The sequence below is a fragment of the Scyliorhinus canicula genome, chromosome 21 (assembly GCF_902713615.1).
Source record: "Scyliorhinus canicula chromosome 21, sScyCan1.1, whole genome shotgun sequence".
In the NCBI taxonomy this organism is placed as follows: domain Eukaryota; kingdom Metazoa; phylum Chordata; class Chondrichthyes; order Carcharhiniformes; family Scyliorhinidae; genus Scyliorhinus; species Scyliorhinus canicula.
This window is the reverse complement of record NC_052166.1, coordinates 54,703,385-54,714,447: the sequence shown is the minus strand read 5'-3', so window position 1 is coordinate 54,714,447 and position 11,063 is coordinate 54,703,385. Positions and strand designations below refer to the sequence as shown.

The 11,063-nt window shown below is 44.2% G+C and overlaps 1 protein-coding gene across 5 annotated transcripts in view; it reads right to left on the bottom strand.

Annotated features, from left to right (window-relative positions):
- Nucleotides 1-5,067: 5,067 nt before the first annotated feature.
- Nucleotides 5,068-11,063, bottom strand: part of cntrl (centriolin) — a 178,763-nt gene continuing 172,767 nt past the window's right edge. For all 5 annotated transcript variants that reach the window (XM_038781660.1, XM_038781659.1, XM_038781661.1 and 2 more), the window contains 2 exons: nucleotides 9,151-9,265; nucleotides 5,068-5,502 (listed from right to left, as the gene is read on the bottom strand). In XM_038781660.1, the coding sequence (XP_038637588.1) occupies nucleotides 5,489-5,502; nucleotides 9,151-9,265 (129 nt within the window). In that variant the 3' untranslated portion in view covers nucleotides 5,068-5,488. The remainder of the gene's footprint in view (nucleotides 5,503-9,150; nucleotides 9,266-11,063) is intronic.

The window sequence follows — 11,063 nt, the reverse complement described above, 5'->3', positions numbered from 1 at the left end:
ACAGCATAGTAAGGAAAATGCACTTACGGCCATAGGAACTTTGGCTGCCTGTAAGACCCCCCCCCCCCCAAGTAAAGGGCAAAGTCATTTTGGCATTAAAGTCATTTTGGCATTAAACTTTATGGACACATTACCTGTCCCCGTACAACTCTGCACGGGGACTCAATAGGACGCTACGTCGTCCTACCTGGCTGATTGCAGGGGACACTCCCAGAGTAACTGCGGGTCTATGTGACAAAACAACAGGAGCTCAGCGTGGTGGATGGCATCATCCTGTGGGGAGCCCACACTGTGGCCCCATAGCCAGGCCAGTGAATCATCTTGCAGGATTTGAATGAGCTGACCCCTGGAGGTTTCTAAAATGAAGTTATTCACTAGAAGTTGTGTGTGGTTGCCAGGGCTCAACGGCGACATTAAGCGACTGGTGCAGCAATGTACGGCTTGGCAGGAGCAGCAGAAGCTCCCTCCATTACCCTTGCTTAACCCGTGGGAGTGGGTGGGACGCCCCTGGGTGCATTTGCACGCCAACTTCACTGGGCTCTTCTTGGGGGTCAATGTTCCTGCTCCTGATCGATGCCCACTCAAAGTGGATGGATGTGCACCAGATGTCTTCCACAACTTAGCGAGCCACCGTGAAGTTGCGCCAGTCCTTCAGCACCCACGGGATTCCAGAGGTGATTATCACGGAAAACGGTACCCCTTTATCCAGTGAGGAATTTCAATTATTCGTGCGCACGAATAAGATGAAACACATCTGAACTTCCCCATATCACCCATCTTCAAACAGTCTGGCGGAACGGGCAGTCCAGACATTTAACTGGGTTTAGTTGACATAAAACTGGTGTGGTTCTTTTACATAGCATACTACGCCACATTACAACTGGGGTAGCACCAGCAGAGTTGCTAATGCTGAACCTCTGGACCTGCCGAGGTTTGACATTCCCGAACCTTGGTGGGAAGTTGGAAAAGGAGGGCCTCAAGAGGTACCACAATCAATGAATGTGAGAAAGAGTGTTTAAACCTGGGGACACTGTCCACATTTGAAATTTTGGGATGGCATCCAGTGGATTCCAGGGATCATAGTGGAGGGAAAGGGGCTAATTTCCTACATGGTCAGGACAGGAGAACGGATTGTGAGAAAACACATGGACCACCTCGAAGGCAGAGAGAACCATGCCGGATGAGTCGGTCCCTCGCAGCCCCACCATCTGCCATTCTTGAACCAAGGTACGCACCACCCCACCAGGGACCTGTTCCCAGGCCAGCAGAATGTGGACAAATCCGCATGTGATATGGACACAGAATCCTAAGTACTCTCGGAGGACATCATGGTCAGTGACAGATCCCTGGCAGGGCACCCTCGCTATTTGGCGTGAAAAAGGTGCTCCCCAACATAATACACCCCCCCCCCCCCCCCGGACCTGGTTCCACAGTTGCAAGCACACAGCCACAGGCAAAACAGTGAAGGAGACCCCTTTTGCAACTGGGGAGCTTTTGCACTGGGGGGGGGGAAATGAGCTCTCCTGTTAGTGAGCAGAGGCCCATCAACTGGGGCTCATAGAAATCGCTTTGTTTGCCCGGAGTAGGATTGGCGAGAACATAGTCCCGATTGGGACCTTGGAACTGTAAGCCACATCGCGGCCTTTACTTTGGTTGTCAAATGTACCTTCTCAGGCCTCCTGAGCTTTTATACTGGCGACGAGGGAAACCACGGCTGCGATTCTGGACGTACTGACCGCACCGGAGTTCCCCAGCACAAGAACGAGACTTTAAAAATGCTGCTTTTCAGAAGGTTAGAGGCCGTTGATGCAGGCATGAAAGACTGGGCCCAGTATGCTGAAAAAATGTGCTATTTCTTCCAGACAAATGGAAGTATTGGAGATAACTGGCAAAAGATAATACTCCTGACTGCCTACAGGCCCCGACATTCAGCGTATTCAAGAATCTCACCTACCCAGTGGCCCTGGACTAGAGACCTTTAGGGAATTCGTGAAACTTATTGTGAATCATTACGACTCCAAGCCATCGGTAATCCTACAGAGATCCACTATGAAGAGAAGTTAGATAAGCTTAGGTTTAGGGGAGAAGGCGAGGGAGGTGTAGAAGATTATGAGGGTTTTGGGTTAGGTGGATAGGAAGCAGGTGTTCACCCTTAGTTGAAGGGTCGATAACAAGTGGGCATAATTTTAAGGTGAGGGCAAGAGGTTTGGGGGGGGGGGGGGGGGGGGGGGGAATGAGGAAAAATGTTTTCACCCAGAGTGTGGCCGGAGTCTGGTATGCACTGCCTGGGAGGGTAGTAGAGGCAGGAAACCTTTACAAAGTCTGTGAATGAGCACTTAAAATGTCACAACATTCAAGACTATGGGCCGTGCTGGAAAGTGGAATTAGTGTAGATTTAGTGTAGTTTTGTTGGTGCAGACTCGATGGGCCAAAGGGCCTCTTCTGTATTGTATGACTCTACTGACCCCGCACCCCCCTCCCTTTAGGTTCAAAATAATGCTGTACATCCAGACTTATTATGAACAAGTTAAGTAAAGCTACGTACATTAAAACTGGTATATCTGTACTTACAGGAGTTGTATTCCAATCATCACTTTCTTTTTAACATCAAAAATAATCATAAAACATTGCTTCCTAAGCTAGCTTCTAACTAACAAGCATATTCCCCTTGCTGCAGTTCCCTGACTAAACAGCTAAAGTCAGGGTGACATTAGAGCTTACTTTTGCTTAACAATTAAACTTGAAGGCAAGCAAGCTAGTTTGACGTGTAATTTAACCAAGCCAATCATTCCAAGGCATTACAATTTATAGCTTCACAATTTAGACGTATAATAAGACCTTGTAAAGAATCAAAGAAAGATAACAGCACAGGAGGCTGCCGTTTGGCCTTTTGTGTCCATGTAGCTCTTGGTAAGAGCTGTTCGGCCAATTAACTCCCTTGCTTTTTCCCCCATAGACCAGCAAATCATTTTCTTCAGATAACTATGTAATTCTCTTTTGATAACAACTAAATCTGCCTGCCCCACACTCTGGGGCAGTGCATTCAACATCCTATCTTTCTGCATACAAAAGATGCTTTTTCTGTCCCCTTTGGTTCTTCTTATCAAATTGGTGGCCTCTATTTTACGACACTGTCACCAATAGGGACACTTTCTCCCCATCTACTCTGTCTAGGTCCCTCATTTTCTTTTATACCACTGTTAATTCTGCTCTTAACCTGCTCTTCCCCAAGAAGGACAGACCCAGCTTACCCAATCGATCCTCATAAATCAAGGTTTTCATCCCTGGAACCATTCTCCATGAACTTTTCTGCAATCTCCATCGTTTCCGACAATGTGGCACCCACAATTAGACATAATAATCCAATTGAGGCCGAACCAGTGATTTGTAAAGACTCACAATAACTTCCTTTCTTTTGTACCCCTATGTCTCTATTTGAGTGTCCAGGATCTTGTATGCATCATTGAATCATTCTGAAGCTGCAGAATTATATACTTTATTCAATATCACATTTCCTTCCCTCGCAAATGTTATCACTTCACACTTCTCTGCATTAAATTTCATCTACCCCACATCTGCCTATTCTACCAGCCTATGTCCTAATAATGTCCTCTGTTTTTGGAAGGGGTGCCAATCGAGTGGGCTGCTTTGTCCTGGTGTTGAGCTACTTGAGTGTTGTTGGAGATGCACTCACCCAGGCAAGTGGAGAGTATTCTTGTGGCTTGTAGATGGTGAACATCTGGGGAGCCAGGAGGTGAGTTACCTGCTTCAGGATTTCTAGCCTCTGACCTACTGTTGTAGCCACAGTATTTACATGGCTAGTCAAATTCAGTTTCTGGTTTTAGTAACTCGAGGAAACCAGCGGTTTATTTAACTATATACAATATTCTGTTCAAGGTAGCAACTCACTCCCAATATAGTCCTTGATGGGAGAACTAATCACACTAGTCCCTGCTTTGGGCCAGCTTTCATGTTAGTTTTCAGCGAGCTCCAGCTGGGTGGCCTCTGCCCCTATCTGGGTAGCTCATACTCTACTAGTCCTATGGGGAGATCAATAATGGTTTCCCCATGGTCCTCATGGGGTTATAACGCTGGTCAATGGAAACCCCCAGGATGTTGATAGTGGGGGATTCAGCAATGGTAATGCCATTGAATGTCAATGGGCAATGGCTAGATTTTCTCTTGTTGGCAGGTGGCCTGGTACTTTTATGGCACAAATGTTACTTGTATCTTCTCAGTCCAAGCATGGATGTTATCCAGGTCCTGCTGCATTTGGGCTTGGACTGCTTCAGTGTTTGAAGAGTCACGAATGGTGCTGAACGTTGTGTAATCATCAGCCAATGCCCCCACTTTTGACCTTAAGATGGAAGGAAAGTCATTGATGCAGCAGCTGAAGTTGGTTGGGCCTAGGACACTACCCTGAGTAACTCCTAACCCTGGAACTGAGACAACTGACCTCCAACCACCACAACTATCTTCTGTTGTGCCAAGTATGACTCCAGCCAGCAGAGAATTTTCCCCCGATTCCCATTGACTCCAGTTTTGTGAGGGCTCTGATGCCATACTCGGTCAATTGCCATCTTGACGTCATGGGCAGTCACTCTCATAGATGTCCTCATAGAACAGCGCATTCTCACAATAAATTGAAAAAGATCTTGTGCTCAGCACATCCATCACACTTCACAAGTTACACTTCAAAGTCCCAGAAATGTTAAAAATATAAAGCCATTTTCTCCTAATAATCAGACATCTTCCCAAGGGCAGAAACCAGGGATTTGCAAATACCTGTTAATCTACAGAAATCCTCCATAAGCAATTACCTTCTGACCACAGGATATGAATATTTAGACTGTTTCCCCTTTGATAATACCCAAGCGTGGCTGGAACAGTGCAGCTCTAACTTAGCATTTAACTGACAGCTTACATTTATATAGTGCCTTCAACGTAGTGAAACATCCCAAGGCACTTTTCAAGTGTTACTGAAAATTGCAATCATGCTCCAGACAGTCTGTGAATGATTGCAACAGGAAATGAGTTAGCTTTTATAGAAATATGAAAGAAAAAGAATCAGCATTTCAGGTAAATTTTATTACTGCAAAACCATACAAAATTTACAAACATACCATATTTATATAAGTACAATATACACATTAATGTGCAGTCAGAGCACAGAAGTGTTAATTACAAAAGAAAGATTGATAAAAAAAATAAAATTATCAGTTATAAACACAGCCGAGGTAAATAATAGAAATCTCGGAACCTAAATTGAACTGTCAAACACGTGTAACATACTAGCTTTTAATGCAGTTACAATGGAGGAAACAGTACGTACAAGATTACGCACTCCCAGCAGCACAGCTGTTGGAAGACTCATGGGGAGACTCATAATCTAACTTGACTGAGGTAGGTCAGGTTTCCTGGATGTACTTTTGATTATTATCTGCATCATTTGAATCCACTTCATTACATGTCAAGGAGTTCTGGAAAATTACCAACTTTCTTCTGTAAAAGAGAAAATGAAAAGCCATGCATTTATGTCGTGCATCAACCTCTAAGTCTAGGAACATCTCAAAGCACTTCCCACGGAATAAATTACATAAGTGCAGTGACTGTTAAATAGGCAAACACAGTAACCATTCAACAACCTGAAACTTCCCACAATCGGCATTGAAAAGACCAGTTAATCTATTACTTTTAAAAGTGAAGGTTCATTAATGTCATCTCTGTTGCATTTACAGGAATTCATGATGGTCAGTCACTGAACTTGCGACCTATTCTAGATAAGAATCCTGTATGTTGACAGTGTTGCATTAAGCATGGCTAACCCATTAAGCACCTTTGTAGTATTTTTGCACCGTAATATAACAAGAGTATTATATTTTAACTTTATTATCTGAATACCTGGACATCTGATGTATTTGTAGCATTTATTTTTGAAAGCACAGGGATTATTTTTGTATATGTTAAATGAAAGAAAATTATGTCAACCGTAAAAGTTGCAAATTTCTTTCCGTGTTCATTAGTTCAGTGAGACCTGTGTTCGAATGTACCTTCGGATGCACTGTGCTTGAGGTCAGAGTCTTTTACCAGAAACCCTGCAATTGTTTACCATCATTCCTGCATGCCAAAGTTACCCTATCTTATTTTAACATTTAACAAATGGAGTAAAGGACCTCTTTAACTACTATACACAAGGGTACTGTTTCACAAGGCTCACAATAAAAAAAACTCGACATAGAACATCTTCACATGATTACCTATTCTAGGTAAGGATAAATTACTTTCTGAAATGCAGTGACTGTTAATTTGAAGGCAAGAGTAAATTATAGAAGTATTATAAAAAATGCAAGCTGACAGCAAAAGTACAAAAGGTTGGCCAACGTGGTGTTCCAATGCCATCGCCCTGCAAATGCAGATACATTGCAAGTTATCCCGACTGGAAAGCTGAAAGAAGCAAGCTTAAGGTCTGAAGTTATTAAAAACAAGATTAGGGCTCTCAGATAACATGGCAAAAAGGTATGTTTATTCAGTTTACCCCGTACTCTGAATCTGATCCATTTTCTTTGAGGTAGAGACTAGTTTCACAGTGTGATCAGGTTAGGATAGACTTGCATTCTAGTAGCATCCCTGGAGTCTCTCATTATGAAAGGAGAGAAGAGATGGAATGCACAGAAGTAAATAATAGAAAATGTTTGGGATCAATGCTTGCCCTGCAATATAATAAATTAAAACATTTTTTTTAGTGTACCCAATTCATTTTTTTTTCCAATTAAGGGGCAATTTAGCATATTCAATCCACCTACCTTGCACATCTTTGGGTTGTGGGGGTGAAACCCACGCAAACACGGGGAGAATGTGTAAACTCCACACGATCAGTGACCCAGAGCCGGGATCGAACCTGGGACCTCGGCGCCGTGAGACAGCAGGGCTAACCCACTGAGCCACCGTGCTGCCCATGCAATATAATAATAATAACAATAATAACCATTTATTGTGACAAGTATGAAGTTACTGTGAAAAGCCCCTAGTCGCCACATTCCGGCGCCTGTTCGGGTAAGCTGGTACGGGAATTGAACCCCGCGCTGCTGGCCTGGTTCTGCATCACAAACCAGCTGTCTAGCCCACTGAGCTAAACCAGCCCTGGTTTACACCATTGCTGTAATCTGCCCCAGCCCCACCGGTCAGACGTATCTGCACTCTTCCAGTTACCTTTTATGCATTCTCCATACTAATTACCCCTCCATTGAGAGGCATACTTTCAGCTGCCTTGACCCTAATCTCCCGCCCTCTCTCCCTTAAAGACATTCCAAAAAACCCTCACTTTTGATGTCAGGAAAACAAAGAAATTGTGACTTTTTTTTGATAATTCCATTGTCATTTTTCTTCAGTACTGGAAAGCAAGCTGCTGGGGTTTGGGAGTATGGTAGTTGGAGTGAGAGACAGGGGGCGAAATTCTCCCCTACCTGGCGGGGCGGGGGCTCCCGGCATAGCGGAGTGGCTAGGCCCGCGCCGGAGTGGTTCCCGCTCCGCCGATGGCGGCAAATTTGGCGCCACACCGATTGGCGTTGGCCAAAAGGCCTTCGCCGGTCGGCGTGAGTCCGCGCATGTGCCGGAGCGTCAGCGGCCGCTGACGTCACCACTGGCACATGCGCGGTGGAGGGGGTCTGTTCCTCCTCCGCCATGGTGGAGGCCGTGGCAGGAGAAAAAGAGTGCCCCACGGCACAGGCCCACCTGCCAATCGGTGGGCCCTGATCGCGGGCCAGGCCACCATGTGGGCACCCCCCTGGGTCCGATCTCACCCCCCCCCCCACCCCCCACCAGGACCCTGGGGGCCCGCTCACGCCGCCAATCCTGCCGGCGCAAAGGTGGTTTAAACCACGTCGGCGGGAGAGGCCTGACAGCGGCGGGACTTCGGCCCATCGCGGGCCGGAGAATCGCCGCGGGCGGCACGCCGATCGGTGGGGCACGATTCCCGCTCCCGCCAATTCCCGGGTGGCGGAGAATTCCGGCCACGGCGGGGGTGGGATTTACGCTGGCCCCGGGCGATTCCCCGACCCTGCGGGGGGTGGGGTGGGGTCGGAGAAATACGCCCAGGGTGACTGTGAGAATCTAAATTAACAATAAGAAATGGTTGATAAGGTGATGAACCTAGAGGGACTTCAAACAAATGTTTACATAGCAATAACAGGAGTAGATTTGAATGGGCTGTTTCCGTTTAAAGGAGAAGATATACAGGCTTTTAAAAAATGCAAGGAAGTAAAGTACAGATAGGGCGAGTTAATTTTTCCTTTAAATCCTAAGAGCTAAAGTAAAGAAATGAATTTGATCAATTATGGGAAAGAGTACGGCTGAAGAGCACTGGGTGACATAAAGGAGATATCAAAGGGAAAGAACGTATTTAAGATCTCCCAGCGGACAGCAGGCATAGTTGGTCAGAAAGATGTGTGAACAAAGCCAGGCCTGAAAAACCAGCTGCTGTGCACGTCAGAGGATACCTCAAAAGAAACGAAGGGCATTGTGTGGTAAAAGTTCCTGGAATTCGATAGATTTTAATATCTATGAGGAGTTGCTGAATAGAATGGGGATGGTTTGCTCAGAGGGTAGTTAAGTTAAGATCTTTTGAAACAGTTTTAAAGTATTGTTACTGTTTGAAGCCATTTTTATGTTTAAGTGCAATTCAATTTTTTCTTTAATTATTAATAAACATTTATTTACTATAAAATCATTACAAGTAGTCGGGGCATCATATCTGGATCTCAGAACCTCTCCACATACTATATAAATTACAAAAAAAATTTGACAACTGTTTCAAGTTTCCTTTCTGGGATTTTGGGCAGCTCGGCATTTACAATCAGCCATGCCATAACATTGACTAAATTCTTTGTCACCTGTCTTGATACTTCCTTCAGTGCCTCAGTATAAAATTTAAAAGAAACTTCTTGTTAAACACATTGGGTTATTTTTGTGCATTAAATGTAATATATAAACTAAGCAGTTGGGCTGAGTGAGTGGGTTATTTCAGTGTCATAACTTCTATATTTATTATCAATACAACAGACCTCATTGGAAGATATAGCCACAAAACATGTTTTCAGTTAATGTCAGAATGGAAAACTGGATATTAAAAATATTACTCGAGGCATTCTTTACCTGCATCTTTTTCAGAAACATGTCCTTCTGTAACAAGTAAATGGGCACTCTTTGGTCGAAGAGATCTTTCTGCTGATCTTCTGAGAGATGATTGGAATGTTCCATGGAGTGGAGACTGAAACAATAACAGAAACAATTTGTATTTATAAAGCATCTTTAATGGAGTAAAACATTCAAAGGTTTTTCATAGGAGCGTCATCAAACAAAATTGAACACCAACCCACAAAAGGATATATTAGACAAAGTGGCCAAAAGATTGGCCGTAGGTTTTAAGGAATCTTTTAAAGACAGAGAGAGAGGTAGAGATTGGGGAGATGGTTCCAGAGACTAGGGCCCAGCCAGCTGAAGACTTGGCTGCTAACAGTGAAACAATTAAAATCAGGACTGCACAAGAGGAACTTAGAAATTGCAGACAGTCATAGGCCTGGAGAAGGTAACAGAGATTGGGACGATGTGAGGCAATTGAGGGATTTGAAAACAAGGATGAGAATTTTAAAATCTAAATGTTGATGGACAGTGAAACATGAGCAGCAGAATTTTGGATGAATTCAAGTTTGGAGAGGGTGGAAAATGGGACGCTATCCAGGAGAGAATAAGAATAATCAAATTTAGAGATTACAAAGTCATGGATGAAGATTTGAGTAGCAGATTGGCTGAAACAGTGTGGAGACGAGCAATGAAATGAAATGAAAGTTGCTTATTGTCACAAGTAGGCTTCAATGAAGTTACTGTGAAAAGCCCCTAGGCGCCACATTCCGGCGCCTGTTCGGGGAGGCTGGTACGGGAATTGAACCGTGCTGCTGGCCTGCCTTGGTCTGCTTTAAAAGCCAGCTATTTATCCCAGTGTGCTAAACCGTTTTCGAGGTGGACATAGGTGGCCTTGGTGATGGTGCAGATATGTGCTCTGAAGTGCATCTAAAAGAGGACACCAAGGTTGCAAATGATCTGGTTGAGACTCCAACAATTACCAGGCAGAGGATGGAGTTGGTAGCTAAGGTATTGAATTTGTGACAGGGGCCAAAATCAATGACCTGGAGTTAAAAGATACAGTTTATGTGGGGGGTGGGTTTGTCCATACACCATGAAGTTTTAACACCATTGGTTCCAACAGGTTTCCTGTCCAGACGTCATCCTGATTGACAGGCTTGGCTTTCAAGAATGGAGAACAGGAACAGTAGTCAAGAGAAAGAATTTTTGGGAGGAGGGGTGCAAGGGATGGTGGAGAAGAGAGTTGAGGACAAATTAAAGGGGAAGAGGACTATACCCAAGGAGTGGATACCGCTTACGATAGCATTTAACATTGGGGCAGGAAGGAAATTGGGAACAAATGGTCAGTATTGTCATGGGAGTGTCCCTTTAAGAAATGTTTTTGTCTTATCACATGGCTTCAGTGATGCGATTGTGTGGGAGGAGCTGGGCTGTGGCTCTGTGAATTTTTACTTTCGTTTTGAGTTTTGGACTGGTTTGAACTGCACAGGTTGAAAGAAGTGTCTCTCCATCTACATTTTAAAAGCTGTCTCCAGACTGCTTGATAACTTAAAAGGGATAATTGCTTTCTGGAAGGAATTCAAACCTGCTGTTTGAAAAGGGGAACAGAGTATCAATGACAAATCTTATACCAGTGAGAATGCCGTGTGCTGGGCCACACCTTTGAAAAGGGGTTTCTGGTTTTACTTGGATTTTGTTATTGAATTGGAACAGTTATGGGGGAATTCATTAAGGGTTATACATCGATTACTGTAGCTGTGTGGGGTCTTTATGTTTGTAATTGATAAAAATTCTTACAATGTGTGTTTATACAAATGCTAATTAAATTCATAGAATAAAGCTTGTTTTTTGATTAAAAGCCCCTAAGAACTCTGTTGAATAACACCTGGAAGGCAGGCTCTTGTGCTCATCCTAGCCAAACTCAA